Source organism: Electrophorus electricus, chromosome 9, assembly GCF_013358815.1.
Source record: "Electrophorus electricus isolate fEleEle1 chromosome 9, fEleEle1.pri, whole genome shotgun sequence".
NCBI lineage: Eukaryota > Metazoa > Chordata > Actinopteri > Gymnotiformes > Gymnotidae > Electrophorus > Electrophorus electricus.
In genome coordinates, this window is record NC_049543.1 from 4,529,435 (window position 1) to 4,548,723 (window position 19,289).

At 42.3% G+C, this 19,289-nt stretch overlaps 1 protein-coding gene across 4 annotated transcripts in view; it reads left to right on the plus strand.

Annotated features, from left to right (window-relative positions):
* Window positions 1–19,289, plus strand: part of cacna1ba (calcium channel, voltage-dependent, N type, alpha 1B subunit, a) — a 98,991-nt gene that overhangs the window by 1,836 nt on the left and 77,866 nt on the right. For all 4 annotated transcript variants that reach the window (XM_035530142.1, XM_035530143.1, XM_035530144.1 and 1 more), the window contains exons 2-3: window positions 1,161–1,266; window positions 2,423–2,562. In XM_035530142.1, coding sequence (XP_035386035.1) covers window positions 1,161–1,266; window positions 2,423–2,562 — 246 coding nt within the window. The remainder of the gene's footprint in view (window positions 1–1,160; window positions 1,267–2,422; window positions 2,563–19,289) is intronic.

The following is a 19,289-nucleotide window of genomic DNA, read 5'->3' on the forward strand; positions in this document are numbered from 1 at the left end:
TGTAAATCATTTTGGCAAAGATTATTCACAGTCATGCCTTATGTAATCTTTTGCAATCTTTTTGAGTAAGTTTACCGTGCAGCAGCAAAGATAGCGAGTGCCAAATCGAAGCGCTCTCCAAGGTTCTGAAAACGCCCACTCGGATTAAACTCGCTACAGGAACATGGCAAAGGCAGCGAGGAAGTAGGGGTTGCCCAGTAAACCACACACGGCAGCATTTTCAACGTGGGCGGCTGTGCACATGAGCGCAAGTACAACATTTACACATAACACGCAGGATCAATGTTATTTTTTGTGGATTGTATTTATTCTTTTGTTTAAATTACCATTCTGTATGTTTCGTTGCTTGCTCCTAGTTCCTAGTGGCTACTTAAGGCGTGAGAATATATATATATATATATATATATATATATATATATATATATATATATATATATATATATATATATAGAGAGAGAGAGAGAGAGAGAGAGAGAGAGAGAGAGAGAGAGACGAGCTTTATAACCAGACGCCTCACTATATTAAACTCTGAAACTCCTCAGCTTTGACGCAAACCTGTTCGAAGCGCCAAAGAAAATAATTAAGGTTCTGACCGGGCACAGAGCGGCGAGTGACGCAGTTTACCCGCTACTTTTAGCTCGCGCACCTGCTCCCTGGGCTGTGTCGGGGTTTCGCTCTTCTGCAGTGCAAGGCTCCCAGAGCTCAAACCGAGGACCTGACAGAGGCAACCGCCGCCTCTAAACACAGCCGCCGCGTCCCACTTGCTGCGTCTGCAAACAGGAAATTAATGCTGCCAGAGAGTCATATGTTTCCGATCCCTTTGCAAACAGGGAAACACAAGTTATTCGCGATATATCGAGATTCAACAGTCAAGGTATAAGCGATATATCGGTATTCAACAGTCAATGTATAGGAGATATATCGAGATTCAACAGTTCTAGCATATTAAAAATGCAGAAGGTGTGCCCAGTGTCTGGATTCATAATAATAGCCATCCAAGTGATTCATAATCATATAATGTTCATCATAAGCCTCTTAGTCTCCCTCTGCTACAGAACAGAACTGCATTACTGGTGATCTGGATAATTTTCTAAACATATTTACTGCTTGTTTGTGTGCAGTATTCCACTGGATATGTTTTTTTTTCTTAACTATCTCACTCCATTTGAGTACATGATCCTTGCCACCATCATAGCCAACTGCATTGTGCTGGCTTTGGAGCAGCATTTACCTGCAGAGGACAAGACTCCAATGTCACAGCGCCTGGTGAGTTTGGATCCACGCACGTGTGCAGCTGGTCACAGTCACACTCCCACGTACAAATCCACGTACAAAATCTTGTGATTTTAGGTTTAGCTGACAGCCAGCCCTCTGTGTGTGTTTTGTAGTTGTGCCGTTACCTACCCACAGACAAAATGAGGCATAATCAATACCCTGCACGTTTAACTGATATGAAAGAGGGCATGCATCAGGAAAGGCACCTGAACGGCAGTGTCCTTCCTTGATGAGAGTCTCCTCAGTGGGGAGGAAGGTGGTGAGACCCAGGCAGATGGGAGGCTCATCTCATCACCACTTTGTAAATGAACTGGCATCACACTGCGCCTCCCTTTGCGCACCCCCACCCTGCCCTTGTGTTTAAATCCAGATATCCTTTTGAACCCTGTCATGTCATTAAAAGGGTAGACATGTGGCAGGGGGTAATACGTGTGTATGGGTGGAGAAGTGTGTGTGTATGTGTGTGTGTGTGGGGGGGGATTAAAAGAGCATTTATTAGATGTTTTCCTTCCTTCATGATGTGTATAATACATCAGCTTCTAATATGAAGGAGCACACTGAATTGAACTTTGTTTTTTATATATATCAAGATGATCCAGTTTTAGATCTAATAGTATTTCAAAAAAAACAAAAAAAACCCCAACAAAAACCAACCAAAAATACAAAGCACACACTTCGTTGAAATTCTTTGCCTGCTTTAGTTAAAACATTTTTAGGAAGCAGGTAATCAAAGCGCTGAATGTAATTTCACCGAGAAATCAGGCAGGGATATATTACCCTTTCTTCATGCTCCTTGTGCAACGTGGTGTGAATTTAAGAAAAGAATCTCAATGCTTTATGTTTGGCTGCCCTTCTTTATTCAGCCTTGATGCTGTCATAGCTTAGCAAGCAAATATAATAATGTGACAGGTTACTGTTTATCAGAGAACATTAATTACTGTATAACAACATTGATCATGTCTCTCTGCTCATGTTTGAGGCAATGTTCGCAGATTCTGTTTCTACCACATGAGCTTGTTAGATGAACAGTGGCACAACTTCCCAAAGAATCAATGACCTTCTGATTTTCTTCTCCAGAAATTGATGCAGCTTACCACAACTTAAGCCTACTGTAAGAGTCCCTGTGCTTTCATTTCTGTTCCCACAGGATGACACAGAGCCCTACTTCATTGGCATATTTTGCTTTGAGGCTGGGATTAAGATCATCGCTCTTGGCTTTGCTTTTCATAAAGGCTCCTATCTACGCAATGGGTGGAACGTGATGGATTTTGTCGTCGTGTTGACGGGGTGAGTCCAGAGATTTGGCTGTTATTATTTGCACTCTGCCAGTTTTAGTGGGTAATCAGTTAGCACTGTGGATCTGTGTTATGTGGAACACAGTTACAGCAGAAGTTACTGGGGCGCTCCATGTCTGCGACTCGCTTTTCACACTTTACAATGAACAAATTCCTATGTTCAAAACACTCTATGCACTAACTAGACAACATGGCCCAGTGCTTTACAACAACATTCATACAGTACAGCTCTTTTGCAAAATGTAAACAAAATGTTTACCCCACTAAATGGTTGATGAGGCTTTTGTAGAGAAGCTGGCGAAGGGACGATTATTGCCTGCTGATGCATTTCTTGCTCAGAAAATGCCCAGATTGTAGAACGTAGAGCTGTTCCGTGTGGAACAGGGGAGAGGAATCAACCACCCTTAGAGAAACCCCAATGCGAAGCAGGCGCGTTTTAAGCCGAGGCCGGAGCTGGTTCAGCGTGCCGGCTTGCGAGAAGGAGGGCTCCTGGCTGACACAGCCCAGGGACGTGGCACCACCCTGGGGGATGAAGCGGTGATGGGGGTTGGTGTTGCGTTGGAGCAGGTCCCTGTATGGTTACAGCCTCCACTTGGGAGGGTCCTGGCTCCCCGTCGCTAATGGCTGGGAGATTTATTTTGCTCATCCAGCAACGCTTACGTCAGCCCCACCAGCTCACTGCAATAAACAGATTTGGTGGAAGTGACTCTGGCTTTTGCGCAGGACTGCGAGACATACAGTCCTCCCTCCAATAAGCAGAAGCCTGCGTGACATGCAACTCGCTGCTGTAGAGACAGCATGAGGAAGACATGTGCAAGTAGGAGATGATACGCAAAGAGACCAGAGAGAGGAAGGCAGTGTATGTGGTGTTTGTGTCATTAGGTGGGACGTAGCAACGGCTCAGGGCAGATGGCCACTGATGCTGCTTTTCAGGAGACATGTTTTGTCTTGGGGCTGTTGGGCAAAAGGGGGCGGGGCCGAGATTATCGGGAGCTTGTCAGTCGTCATGAAAACGCTTCCTGTTTCCTGTCCATTCCTTTTAGGATGGATGACAAGTCCATTACTGTGATAGCTGTGCTGCTGACTGCTTGTCTATAGGGGCATTGGGAATGTCGTGGTGGTGTTCTCCTGAAGGCCAAGATTAAACAAACACAGATAAAATCAGCCTGACTGGTTTAAGTTGGTGCTGATTATGGGCCACACGAGCTTGCTTTGGTCCAGGTGAGCTGGAGAAGGCTTACAATATGCCAGTACAATTACAGCAGGTCAATGGCAATATTTTTGTGGATAAAAAAAGAAGCGTATGGTTTGCTGTTGCGTGCACTTGGACTATTGTTTAACTTGCACAGTCGGTTCTAAACGTCTGAGGCCTTGCCAGGGGTGTGTGGTATATTAGTCAGGTCATTTTTCAGCACTTCTGCATAAACAAAACATTCTCAGTGCTCAGAAGAACAATAGGGGTTCAAACTTCTTCTTTAAAAAGCTAAAAAATATGTTCAGCTGGTCTTTAAAACTAAAGCACTAGAAGCAGTTAGGATAGTACTTCTGGTGCTTTTAAGTGCATGGTACAGACTCATCTTGCCTCATCTCTCCAATTTTGGTTTTCCACTGGGCAAAGTTGTGGTACCTTTTTTGGTATCACCTCCTTTAAGGTTCCAGGTGAGGCAAGCTGGTACCAATGGTGATGAGAAAACACTGCAGGCTGCTGATTGGTCAGAGAGAATTGTCACTACATGCGTCATACTGCATGAGACAGGCGGGTCTCTTAACATGTTAAGAAGAGTCACCCGCCATTTTCAAATAGCCATCTGAAATGGAAGGCAGGAATGTCCTGATCAAACAGCATTTTTAAATAGAATTTCACTCATTATAAACATAATATCTGCGATGATGCTGACAACACCATGCTGTGGTCGACGGAGGAGATAAAAGATCCAGCAAGAGCTTATTGGACCAACGAGGAATGAAAAGGTCTACCAAGAAGTCTCTGAACTGGCCACACACGATTACCAAACGACATTCCAGCAGTGTAGGGAAAAGTGAAAAAAACTTTAACGTGACTATAGATAAACGAAGAGCCACAACAGCTGGCGTCATCGCAGCCATGGCAGCTCATATTGTGTTGCTATGACGACCATCTATACCAAGGGAGAACTTTAATTGCAGCGGAAAACGAAGTACCCGGTACCAAAAGCTGGAAGAGTCGAGTAGCTGAGTTAAGTGAAGCCGGAAGGATGCAGTGGAAAGTAGCATTAGAAGACTCTCTGTGGTGACTCAGTAGTCAGTGTCTGGTGTTAGTCATTAAGAGATGACAACAATTGACAATGTGTCAGAAAAGCATTTTTGTATTCCCGGATAAATTAAATATTTGGTGTCGCAGTTTTAAAAATGAAGCCAATGGTGCAAACACCATTTTAATTTCATACAAGACTTTCTCAAACAGATATAAAACCATTTGTCTTAGTTTTAAATATGGCATTTCTGAATAGTAAGTAAAAATTTGATATAGGTTTTTGATGAATGATGAAATAACTTTAGGACCCTAAAGTGTTAATGAACTAAATGAGATGTTCTCATGTGAAATAGCGAGGTAACATGGACCTCATCTGTCCATTTGCACAGCTCCGATACTCCTCCAATAAGACATTTGGATTTGCTAATAAGAGCATATATCTGCCTCCCTGTGGTCCCACCCTAATCAATACACTATTGAACCAAACCCAGAGTGAATGGATTTGCTACACCACTTTTCTTTATGACTGTGCATTCGAGCAGCATTCTCTCTCTCGCCCTCTTTCCCTCCTGCACACTCTCTAATTCTCCTTCTACCTCTCCCTTTATCCCTCACCCCTCCCTCTGTACTCCACTATCCTTATAGCTCTGCTTTTTTACTTGTCTTCCTCTATTCATCTATTCAGTCTCTCTCCTCCTCACCATCTTTTTCTGCCTCTCTTTTTATCCCTCTTTCACTCCGCCTCTCTCTCCTTTCCTCTCTCCCACTCTTCCCCCCCTCCCACTCCACCCCAAACTCTCCACTGGCTGGCTCGCCTGCTCAGGACTGCACTCCATGTGTGCTGTCCTTTTCTGCTCCTACTCTCCCCCGCTGAGATCGAGATATTGTTGAGTGCATGGAACATGGCACTGATATTGTGTGTGGATACTAATGCAACCTCATTTTTTTTGGCAGACTTTAAGATGTGACAAAAGATGATTCATGGCCAGTACTATGCTATGATGACAGTAATTGGTGTCAGATATCAGCACAGATATAGTTGAAATCAATACAGTTATAATGCACCTCCAGTTCCATCAATCTACTTATGTTTACCCTCCATATCCACTAAGTCCTTATGCAATAAGGTCAGATTATCTTTCCTGAACCTGGATATTGGTATTGATATTGAATCATCTTACAAACTATGTTGTTGCTTATAACTGAAACACCTGCCATATCATAGATGTATTAGACACACACGTATGTAAACCTTTCACAGTGAACGGCGTGCGGTTTTCACATGCCAGGACTTTTTTTCATCCGTCGAGCAAATGGGACATACCGTGGCAATAGCTCAGGAATGTAGCAATGCTCACTCTGCGTTGATTATGTCCAGGCACTACAGGTGCCAACGGCTGGTGCTTGCTGCCTTTGAAGTATAAGAAACACACGATCTGTGGGAGCCTGTTGGAGGTCTGAGCAGCAATCCACCCTCTTCTGAAGCTGTTTGGCTGTGCGAGGGTGTAGAACTGGATAGGGTTATGCCCTGCATCTGCTGAACACAGGAACCTGCCATGGGAGTCCTTATTGATCACCCTCACCATGGGATTGCATTTTTCTATTAGAGACACATATGTTGATGGTCAAGGTTTCATTTTCATCCACAGCATGTAAACTGAAATGCGACTGAGCCTTTGAGCTGTGGCTACTATGTGGCCTCTCCATTTATCCAAGCACGGGTGTATTGGTGAGTCAGTGGTGTAGAACGCCTTGACCAACAGGAAGCTGCACACTGGCCACTCCACCTCCCCTTCTGCTCAGCCAAATAGATTTTGCCGTCGCTGCACTTCCTGAAGCAATCTCCAGATTCCACTTCTCTCTCTCTCCTGCTCTCTCTCTGTCTCTCTCTCCCACCCTCTATCTCTTGATCTTTCTCCATTTGCAGACCTCTGGGAGAAGATTGTATTTCTGCAGCTCCCACAATGGCCCTGGAATTGTCAATACTTGTGCGGTTTATTCAGGAACTGAGATCATTTGTTTGAATGCGAATGGAACAGCAAATGGTACTAAGCCAAATGTACTGATGTCCCAGCCCAGCAGCACCTGGCATGTGGATAATGTCATATAGTTTGATGTGGAAATATTTGGAAACAGTGTGAAGTAACTCAGCCCTTTCTGAGGCAGGTGTGTGTGTGTGTGTGTGTGTGTGTGTGTGTGTGTGTGAGAGTGAGCTTGTGTATGTATGAAATGCAGATTAAAAATGTGAGAGAGAAGAGAGAGAGAGAGAGAGAGAGAGAGTGTGTGTGTGTGTGTGTGTGTGTGTGTGTGTGTGTGTGTGTGTGTGAGAGAGAGAGAGAGAGAGAGACAGAGAAGTATGAGAAGAGTTTACAGAGTATTTTGTGGCTTAGGGACTGAGTGGAGATTGAGTCGGCCTGAGTGATGGGAATTCCACCATCAATCCGAACATCTGAAGGGTGATCCTGTGTAGCTCAGGCTCCTTCCATCCCTGCTCTCCTTTGCCGACGTTCCATAGCTGCACACGCACTCACCTCCATTTCGCAATGTTCCGCATCTCCAAAACAATGTGGCTACGGCTGATATGTGCTTTGAGAGTGGGCTCCTTTCTGGAGCTGCTTTATATCCACCCTCATCCGGAGGCGTTATAGGAGCCCAGCATGGGGGTCTCTCTGTCAAAGAGGGAAATAGGCTGGGTCTAGTGTACAGACTGAAAATCGGTTAATGTCCAATTGAAGTAGCATCAGTCTCTCTAGTTTAACTGAAATTTGACTGGCCAAGGTATTGTGTTCTCTCAATTCTGTCATCTTCTTTCTCTCTCTCATACTTAGTTTGAACTGCCTTCTCTGGTGCTAGCATCTACAACCAGTGTTCTGTTGTTGCATTCACACCCTTTTTTTTCTGTAGTGGTGTTAAGTAGCAGCAGCTGTAGTACATTGTTGGCTGGGTTAGGCTGACTGCAGATCAGTATTGACCTCATTAACAGCCAACATGAAGATAAACATTTAAAGGCAAATGATGAATGCCATTTAGTTGTTTCCCAAATGAAAACACTACAGACATTTTCACCAATAAAGCATCGAACTGATCAATCACAGGCCATTTTCATTCTCTATATACTATGTTTTTAAAAAAAAAATAGAAATAAAAATCTTTTTAGATGTAAACACTCTCTATCCGCAGGACCTAGTGGGTGAATGAGATCCTTTTCCATCTAAGCCTAGATTGCACAGAAAACATATCAAACCTCCAAATTTTTAGTGCATAGAAATAATTCCCTAACTTTTCAAAGAAACATCTTACAATCTGTGGCTTATTACTGTGTGTGTGTCTGTGTGTGTGTGTGTGTGTGTGCGTGTTTGGGTTTAAGATGTTTGAGTATTAGGTGTTTGAGTTTAAGATGCTTGAGTATTAGGTGTTTGGGTTTAAGATGTTTGAGTATTAGGTGTTTGAGTTTAAGATGCTTGAGTATTAGGTGTTTGGGTTTAAGATGTTCGAGTATTAGGTGTTTGGGTTTAAGATGCTTGAGTATTAGGTGTTTGGGTTTAAGATGCTTGAGTATTAGATGTTTGAGTTTAAGATGTTTGAGTAGTAGGTGTTTGGGTTTAAGATGCTTGAGTATTAGGTGTTTGGATTTAAGATGTTTGAGTATTAAGGGTTTGAGTCTAAGATGTTTGAGTTTAAAATGGATGCAATTTTCTCTTTGATAGAGAGACTTCTGTCTGAATGGTGTCTGCATTAGTACACATACATATGTTTGCACAGACAACCATTGTTTTTTCAAGAATAATCGCTGGCTTGATTCTTCCAGGAATGCAATATTTGGTTCCTTGTTAAAATCTCATTTCAAACATCACTGAATGTTTTTGGTAAAGTGACTGACTACTATGTCATCATTTTTTGTGCCTTACTTTGAGCTCACATGCACAGTAATGACCCACTTTGTACTTGGACTGTCCAGAGCATCCTCTCACCAAACATCCGAGAGGTCAGAGTGGGTTGCATTATGGGCCACCCTGGATCAGATTGCTGGCTGAGTGGAAGGAGAGCTGTTTCAGAAAGCTTTCACCAGAGCTGACTGCCCTCGGCTCACCGTGTGTCGGTGTGTGTGTCGGTGCTCGTCAGCGTGTATGTTTGGTTATACCCGCTTATGCAACACAGGTGTGTAGGAGGTATTGCCTTGCATTCCTGTTGGCTTCTTTCTCAGTAGTATCATCTAGCACTGTCCAGCGGAGGACAGACGGGACAGAACCTCGCCCGGGCTGTGTGTAGTGACCCCCGTCCCACATGGAGACTCACGTCACAGGCGTGGCACTGAACTTACAGCGGAACACAGGCCATCCTCACCTGCTGTTGGAGGTGTGCTTTGTCAGGTTTCGTTACATGTTCCCTTGGGCGCTAGCTGAGGCCGCCGCTCATGGCCCACCCTGAGACCCTCGGTAGCACTGCTAGTTCGCTTTGGCGAGCTGCGTGAAGGTCATGTGACTGGGGTGAGTCAGCAATTTGCGGCAGGGACGTCGTCACAGGTAGCAGCATATGGTTTTGCACTGTACTTTCCATACCGCTGTACTCTCTACACCTCAGTGTGCCCGTGTCCAGATAAGGCGGCCGTTACCGAGCAGGGAGAGATGTCGGGTAAGCACTTTGCTGCCTTTTCCATCCTTTTATTGATAATTAGATCACACTCATGAGCCCAAATGGCAGTTAGGATGGTGCTGTTTAAGAGCAACACAAATGGACTCGGCATTTAAAGTCTGTGCGAAACGCAAACCTGCTTTATCTTTATCTTTGTTGAAATGGAACACAGGTCCTGGTAGCCATATAGCTGACTTAACCTTATATGACACTAAAGAGATGTTATTGTAGTGTACCTAATCTCCTTTTCAATTAAATTCAGTAAGCTTTATTGGCATGACAAAATTCATTTACAGTATTGCTCTCATTTAAATAAGGCTATTAGAAAGTGGCTATGCCATAGCCTAGACTGTGCACGACATCATCAATATGCTACAAGTGTATGTGTGATTGAGAAAGAGGTGCTGGGAGGAGCCCCGTGGGTCAGGTGTTACCCCTAATGTCCTCTCTCAGCACTGCTTCATGTTTTGATGGCGATGGAGGTCCTTGTCAAAGAGATCAGTGAAGGGAAGGAGGTGAACTGATTCATGAAACCAAACGTATATCTGCTATCAGTCTTTGTCATTCATACCTACAATGACTGGTACAGTAAACAACACAAGTTTTCAAGTAGGTCACACATGAAATCATCAAACTGGAGAAGCTGAGAGAACACCATAACAAGAGAACACCATACTGAGAAAATGTCAACAGAGAGAACACCATACCGAGAAAATGTCAACAGAGAGAACACCGTACTGAGAAAATGTCAACAGAGAGAACACCATACTGAGCGAATACCATACTGAGAGAATGTCAACAGAGAGAACACCATACTGAAAGAACACCATACTGAGAGAATGCCATACTGAGAGAACACCATAGTGAAAGAACACCATACAGAGAGAACGCCATACTGAGAGAACACTATACTGAAAGAACACCATACCGAGAGAATACCATACTCAGAGAATAAAATACTGAAACTTTGTAAGTAGTTGTCAACATTGTAAAATAAACACTACCATTAAACTTTTCCCTATATGCAGAACACTTATTTCCTTTGGCTATCGAAGTCTTATGATGAGAGCCAAGAATCACATTTATGTAAATGTTATTGTAGAGGCTTTATTACAGAAGATGTGGCAAGCAGGATAAAGCACAGTGTAACTTTCTAAACTTTAGTTGGACATCGTGTTGTTCGGGATGGTGTCCAGTCAGGCTCTACATCATATCGTATGAAGGTTGACTTGCAGTGACATTAAATGTCTTTGTGCCGCTCGAGCTATGTCACCGAACAATTCCATAGCAAGAAAAGTTAACGTTTCCACTGCCCTCTTTAGGCGCTTTTTATATACTAGTGTGGCTAACGAATAGATATAACGTTAATGCAGGCTACTTTAAGATAGAAAACTAGCACACTTAGTTAACAAAAAAATTTAGGAATAATTTTCCCCCAACATGAATGTACCATTTCCTCCCAAAGAGTAAGCTATCCTGGAGAAAATGCTCAGAGCTGGCTGAACCTCAGATAGCCTTGACCACAGAATACCCAACATAAACCCAAAATGCGCTACATGTCATCTTTCAGAGACAGATTGTAGGTGTTTTACTGATTCTCCCTTTGGCTAGAACATGATACCAGCTCTTTGTGTGTGTGTGTGTGTGTGCGCGTGCATTTGTATGTGTGCATATGAATCAAATATTGAACATGTCTTGTGCTGTTTGCAAATTAATAGTTATTTATAGACACATCAGAAGCGTTTTAGAATAATTTGTAAAGACAAAGGTTTCTCTGTTTACAGTAGTGGCAATTATCTAAAGGAAAGGTGTAACATAGATGTACAATATTTGCTATTGTTCTCAAATGAGAATGCTGTAGTATCCTGTAGTTTGGCCTACTTCCAGGGACCAGACATTCTCAGATGAAATTCCCCCCCGAAAATATCTCATTTTATGTCAGATCCTGTCTGATGCTTCTAACATAAAGATGAATGCATTTTCAGCGTCCACGTCATTGAGTTCATGCCCAGTTCCAGTCTAAGCCATGCCAGGAAGTGTGCTTCCAGTCTTATTATGGCCTGATTTCTAAAAAATGTCTTCATCACGTTTCATCATACTGATGCTGCTAAGTACCACGTGTTTTTGTTTCTAAACGGTGCATCGGATCACTGCCCATTTACAAACAATGAAGCAAACAAACAAACAAACAAGAAAAACAGAATACATGAAAATAGTCAGGCATGGTTCATCCCTTTCAGAGACACGCACTTCCCGTGTGCTGTGGGTCATTTTCAAAGTCTCTGGTTGAGTTTGTGCTGTCCATTGCACTCATGCTATAATGTGGCAGCTAGTTTTGACATCAGTGACCTAAAACCTTAAGAGAGGTCGAGAGGAGGAACTTCTGAAAGTTGTTTTGAGGACATTCCATCAGGCTTGAGCTTGACAGGGTGGTGAACGGTAGTATATATAACACGGAGGTCCATTCCATTATAGTGCATGCAGACAACTTCAGGGGCACTGTAAGATGTCATGCATACTACGTATGAGAGTAGAATGCCAGGCAGTGGTGACATAGAGTGCAGTATGTATTAAGTAAAACTTAATACAACTGAAATTTTAATTCCTGTAATGCATTTCCCAAAGTTACTTTACTTTGTATATATAGACAAAATAACAACAACAACAGCAACATTGTTTTCGGCATCATCATCATGATCATTTTTGTTGATGGCAACTCTCATTTTGAGTTGGAAATGTCATGGTGCCTTTCATTAAAAGGTGATTTAATGTTACTTTTATATTGTGCATAACAGAATAGAAAACACACAACAATACACTTCAAAAGATTCCGCCAACAGTAAACAAAATAAAATAAGGCAAACAAGCAAAAACTAAAAATATGAAACCTATTAACAGATCGTCAAAAGAGAGAGGTGTGTGTGTTAGTGATAAGCTCAGAAGAAAGGTGGGGGGTGTGGGTGTTGAGCGTGTTGGGTTTGTTGAGTGTGTTGGGGTTGTTGAGTGTGTTGGGGTTGTTGGGGTTGCTAAGCTTGTTGGAAGTGTTGAGCTTGTTGGGTTTGTTGAGTGTGTTGGGGTTGTTGGGGTTGCTAAGCTTGTTGGAGGTGTTGAGGGTGTGGGGCGTGTTGGGGGTGGGACAGGAGGTGACAAATCCTTCAGGCTTCCATCCCTATTCAATATTTCTATGACTTTGATCCGTTTAGGATCCCACACACAGTTCTCTTCCAGTCCACTAGCTACCATTCCACAGTTGGGTGGGACCCAAGCAGTGTCGTATCCTTTCCTGTGCCAGCTCTTCTGGAGGCGATGACCCTGACGGTCAATCCTTTTCACTTTACCCACACGCACTCTAACCTTCAGAATAGCTTGTTCTTCACCAGCTGGGAGATGTAGTGGGTAAGCACAAGCCTTCTGAAAACTCCGGCTCAAATAAACGCCCGGTCCCAGCATGCCAACGGAGGAGGGAATAAAACCATCACACGTGATCTTGAGAGCGTTTGTTAGAGTAGTGCCCTGGTCCTTGTTCTTATCCTTCAAAAAATATATAATCAGCATTTCCTAAATATTGAAAATATTACAATGCAGGGGAAAAAAAGAAGCTTAAAAAATTTGAACTATCAGGCCCCTCCCACTAACTCTCCAGCTCCACCTCCACCTCCAAAGCCGCTACCCACAGAAGAGGCTGCTGTGCACCTTGTAAATATCTATGGTACATATGGTACCATTAATGGTACATATACAGAAGAAATATACAGAAATATCTGTTTGTACAAGAATTAGCACACACTTATTTCAGTGCTTAGATGTTTGTTAGATAAAGAAACTGTCATGAATAGTGCAGTAAACCACTTATGAGAACATTTAACATTACAGCACAAACACACATAAATATCAGTAGAAACACCAAACCACTGTGGCTGCCTGGGCACTTCACAAAGAGATTTTCAGCAACATCCAAATAAAACAATGCTAACCAGTAACCTAAGAATGGAAAACAAGCTTATTTTAGCTAGATGGCAGCATTACAGTAAAATGAGAAATGTGCTATGGAGTGTTACTGTAGCTGTTACTATCTTAGCTTAGTGGTCGAAATATTTTTTCGAAAATCAAATCAAAACTAAATCAAGCAGGGCTAATTAGTTACATGTCAAGCAGAAATGTGGCTAAATGGGCATCAGTTTAAATTTTTTTCAGGTTCTGTAGCTCCTTAAACCTCTGAAAAGCCGCTCCAGTGTTTATACTTGTTTTATCTTGGACTCGGTCTAATTCTTTTTTTAGATTGCTTTTCTTCCTTTGTCAATTCTGTTTATTGTCTTTGTTATGTAAGCTTCTTTTGGCAATGGCAGTATGGGCAGTTTTTCGTTGATGGTGGTGTTTATCCACTGTGGCTTTTGCAAAGTGTTTGACTGAGTGAGGGATGCGTGTGCACTAACAGTCAGGCACTCTACCTGGCTCTCCTCCTCAGACACTCCTCTGGCCAGGCATTCTACCTGGCTCTCCACCTCAGACACTCCTCCGACTAGACACTCTACCTGGCTCTCCACCTCAGACACTCCTCCAACTAGACACTCTACCTGGCTCTCCACCTCAGACACTCCTCCAACTAGACACTCTACCTGGCTCTCCTCCTAAGACACTCCTCCAACTAGACACTCTACCTGGCTCTCCTCCTCAGACACTCCTCTGGCCAGGCATTCTACCTGGCTCTCCACCTCAGACACTCCTCCAACTAGACACTCTACCTGGCTCTCCTCCTCAGACACTCCTCCAACTAGACACTCTACCTGGCTCTCCACCTCAGACACTCCTCCAACTAGACACTCTACCTGGCTCTCCTCCTCAGACACTCCTCCAACTAGACACTCTACCTGGCTCTCCTCCTAAGACACTTCTCCAGTCACAGTGGATTCTTGCAAATGCTATTAGGAGGACTAGGTGGAATGTTTTATCAAAAACCTGATCATTCAACAATCTCAAAAATAAATTAAAGTAGAGAGTCATAACAGACAAATGTGTTGTTTACTACACTAAGACTCAAAAAATCAAAATTAATTTACAAACCAACTTTTTGCTGTCAGGGTAGTGTTCAGAGTTAGTGTAAAAGTAGGTTTTCTATACAGGTCATATAAGCCAAAGTCAATACATTCTGGCTATTCAGAGGTGGCAGAGGAACACGATTCCTTTACTCAAAGAACAAATACTCCAGTAAAAGGTTGAAGCTTAGCTTTTTACAAATCAAGTACAAGTATAGAAGTATGTACTCTTAGATGTACTTAAAGTGAAAAAAAGTTAAAGTACTTCATATGCCCTCTGATCTTGCTAGCAACACTGGCTTGGTCAGGTGCCTGAGTGAAAATTTCCTCATTTAAAAAAAAATTAAAGTACAAATAAAAATGTGTCGAGATGAAAGATGAAGCAGGACATAAGTGCTGCACCCAAGTAATGTTTACTAAGGGTATTTCCCATATTTGATGCTGTCAAAGTAGATTGTATTCAAAGAGCCAGAACTTGATGAGATAAAATGGAATAACATAAAGACACAAACAAACTAAACAACATGGAAGATCAGGGGAGACAGGCTATCAAGCTAGGAGGGTTACCATGACAACAGCACTACAACGGCTGTGGGGGAAAACGGGGAGTACGACTACACAGGATACTCGGAGGACAGCGGCGCACAGGCGGACACAAGGAGAACAAAAACTCACCAGACAAAGCAGCGACTGCACCGATGCCCAGAACATGACCAAAAAATCAGTAACGAGCCTGGTTTTAAAATGTAGTGTGTAGAAAATACTGATTTGTCTTATTAAATGCATGTCTTATGAAATGCAAATCAAAGGTATAATGTGGCAGAAATACTCAAGTGAAGTACAGATGTTTAAAATGACCAAAGTGCAGCAATACATTACATATTGTTCTGTACAAATTAAGCAACAACTGCAAAAGGATCGGTTTTTCTGTTTTTATTATTTTTGAATGTGTGTTTGAGTCAAATGAACATTTTTGTTTTATTCTATAAACTACTGACAACATTTCTCTCAAATTCCAAATACAAATACTATCATTTAGGTCATGTATTCTCAGAAAATAACAACTGCTCAAAACAACAACAAAACCCAGGGATTTCAGACCTTATATAATGCAATGCCTCCCCCCAAACACATATACATTTTAAACAGCACAATAATAATTTTTTAACTTGGGAAAATTCAGAAATCAGTATTTAGTGGAATAACAAAAAATTTGGTCATAGCTCTCATGCATCTTGGCATACTCTATCACATTGCTCATTAGATTACATTTGGTTCAGGTAAACACCTAATAATTACATTACATAAGAAGGATGAGGTGTGTCTGTTTTGGAATTCAACAGACACTGGACTAGAATGGCTGCCACACATGTAGGGATGCTGATTTGTAGTGGTCTCCTAATTTTTTTTTTTTCCAGAGCTGTATACTTTATTACTTCCCACTGTTGTAGCTATTAGAACCACAATGGGGGACAGAAAGGAGCTGAATTCCCAAATAAGGCATTCAAAGGTGGTAGGCAAGAGTACCCAAAAGGTGGAGGAAAAGGTGTTGGGTATGGACAGCCAAAAGGTGGAGGAAAAGGTGTTGGGTATGGACAGCCAAAAGGTGTAAATAATGGAGCAGTGTAAGGTGGAAGTAATGGAGATGGATATGGACACCCAAAAGGTGGCGGTATTGGTGTTTGGTATGGACTCTCAAAAGGTGGCGGTATTGGTGTTTGGTATGGACTCACAAAAGATGAAGGTAAAGGTGTTGAGTGAGGGTCCATTGTGGATATAGGGGTTGGGCATGGCAACCCAAAAGAGGATAAATGATCAGTGCTTCCACTGATCCTTGAAGAGAGAGATGCAATTGATGGAGCTGGGCTCTGAAAAAGGAGGGGTGTGGGTGTTGAGCATGTTGAGGGTGTAGAGCGTGTTGGGGGTGTTGGGCGTGTTGAGCATCTTAGGCATGTTGAGCGCCTTAGGCGTGTCGAGCGTCTTAGGGGTGTGGAGTGTATTGGAGGTGTTCGTCGTGTTGAGCGTGTTGGGGGTGTTGAGCTTGTTGGGGGTTTTAAATGTATTGAGCGTCTTAGGCGTGTTGAGCGCCTTAGGCGTGTCGAGCGTCTTAGGGGTGTGGAGTGTATTGGAGGTGTTCGTCGTGTTGAGCGTGTTGAGCTTGTTGGGGGTTTTAAATGTATTGAGCGTCTTAGGCGTGTTGAGTGTCTTAGGCGTGTTGAGTGTCTTAGGCGTGTTGAGTGTCTTAGGGGTGTTGGGCGTGTTGGGGGTGTTGAGCTTGTTGGGGTTGCTAAGCTTGTTGGGGGTGTTGAGCTTGTTGGGGGTTTTAAATGTATTGAGCATCTTAGGCGTATTGAGCGTCTTAGGCGTGTTGAGTGTCTTAGGGGTGTTGGGCGTGTTGGGGGTGTTGAGCTTGTTGGGGTTGCTAAGCTTGTTGGGAGTGTTGAGCTTGTTGGGTTTGTTGAGTGTGTTGGGGTTGTTGGGGTTGCTAAGCTTGTTGGGGGTGTTGAGGGTGTGGGGCGTGTTGGGGGTGGGACAGGAGGTGACAAATCCTTCAGGCTTCCATCCCTATTCAATATTTCTATGACTTCGATCCGTTTAGGATCCCACACACAGTCCTCTTCCAGTCCACTAGCTACCATTCCACAGTTGGGTGGGACCCAAGCAGTGTCGTATCCTTTCCTGTGCCAGCTCTTCTGGAGGCGATGACCCTGACGGTCAATCCTTTTCACTTTACCCACACGCACTCTAACCTTCAGAATAGCTTGTTCTTCACCAGCTGGGAGATGTAGTGGGTAAGCACAAGCCTTCTGAAAACTCCGGCTCAAATAAACGCCCGGTCCCAGCATGCCAACGGAGGAGGGAATAAAACCATCACACGTGATCTTGAGAGCGTTTGTTAGAGTAGTGCCATGGTACATGAAGAATATCTGGTCTTTCCTGTGGTCTGAGCTTTTATTAACGCCATGTTTCTTTAAGCCTCTGGAGTGTGTGGAGCCCATTACACTGTAACTAGTTGTGTTGATATAGTGCTGTAGCTAGCTTGATCCTTATCCTTTAAAAAAATGTATAATGCTAGGATTAGAAATCAACATTTTCTAAATATTGTAAGCCTAAATGTGTGTTTGCACACAGACTATTTGAAGAGTTTTTTTTTTTTTTTTTTGAGGCAGAAGATCTGTTCCTGCCAACCCACCATTCCATTATCAGCAGTGCATTACGAAACCATCATTTGGTTGCTTAAATGTTATTGTTCCACAATATATTTTCAGCTTTGCTACATTAAAGTTTACTTTTAAAAAAAATCAAAAGATTCTGACACTTACCTGCAGAATGAAAACGTAAATGAAAATGTTATTCTTTTACTTCAGTTTTATTTTGACCATACTGTGTTTTGTATAGTGCGTTGAGCAGAATGTTTGGCATGCAGTTGAAGAACCAGTGTCTTAAGAGAGAAGGGGAAGTAAAAATCGAATGTTTATGAAAAGACGTGTCGTCAGTTAAAGGTGAGGCCAGTAAGCTTGAAAAATCTGAACTACCAGGTTCCCGCCCCCCAGCTCCGCCTCCAGCTCCAAAGCCACTACCCACAGAAGAGGCTACTGTGCACGTTGTAAATGTCTAAATGGTACAAGAAATATACAGAAATATCTATTCGGTACAAGAATTAGCACACACTTATTTCAGTGCTTAGCTGTTTGTTAGATAAAGGAAGAGTGTCATGAATAGTGCAGTAAACCACTTATAAGAACATTTATCTGTGAGAGTACAGACATACCTACGCTTGATCTTGAGAGCATTCTGAAGGGTTGTGCCATGGTATATATTGTAGGTCTGCTGGCCACTGTGGTCTAAGATTGTCTGTAAATCCATGGGAAAAATTGAAAAGATCCAAGTTAAAGATTTGTGCTCCTTACACAAATCTGAGAACCAAAGGCATGTATAGTAAACTACCAAAAGATAACTGTGAGGTGTCTTTAGCTATGAGCATAAGATACAATAGTACAAGATGTGTTCTTACTAAATATTTGAAAAAATACTTTTGCTTGTTTTTCTTCTGGGCTGGGGTCTGTGCATTGTGGAACATGTTTTACCAAAGCAGTTTTTAAGGAATTTTAAAATTGTCTCAAATTATACACCCACCCAATAGCATGGCCATCATTTAATAACGAACCCAATTAAGTGAACATAGCTGAGTTTGTACTGTCCCTGGTCAAAAAAAAAAAATGAAACCAGGTTATTCAAAATGATCTAAACTCTATCAAGTTGTCTTCCATAATATAAAATGACAAAAAAGCCTATATTATTACGTTACTGAAATCTAAACAGAAGGAGATGCAAACAGTACTGCGCAAGACATCTGAAACACACCCTCACACTTTGAGCATATATATTTGATTATTTCAGCATATATTACACAGTATACTGCAATACGGTATGCTCTATTTTAATATAAGCATATCCTCCACCCTGCCTCGGTCTGTTGCTATCCCTGTTGGATACCGTGGGTCCGTTCCAGAAGCATACACTCACAATGAATTCGATTAGTACAATTTTTTTTAGATTGTTTTTTAGATTGTAGATGCTTCAGCAGCAGTAACAAAATGTGACGTCTGTCATTACACATTTGTTTACTTGCTCATAATGGTAGTTTGAGACAAACATTCATACATTTTTGGCTTTGTTTGATAAGATACTTTTCATTTGATTGCTTTCTGACAACAGTAATAATTTATGACAACAAATGTTTTGTTTTAAAAATAGCTTTTTTTTCTAAAGTAATGCAAAATTATTTATATTCTGAGTACTTTTAAATTAACTGCTTAA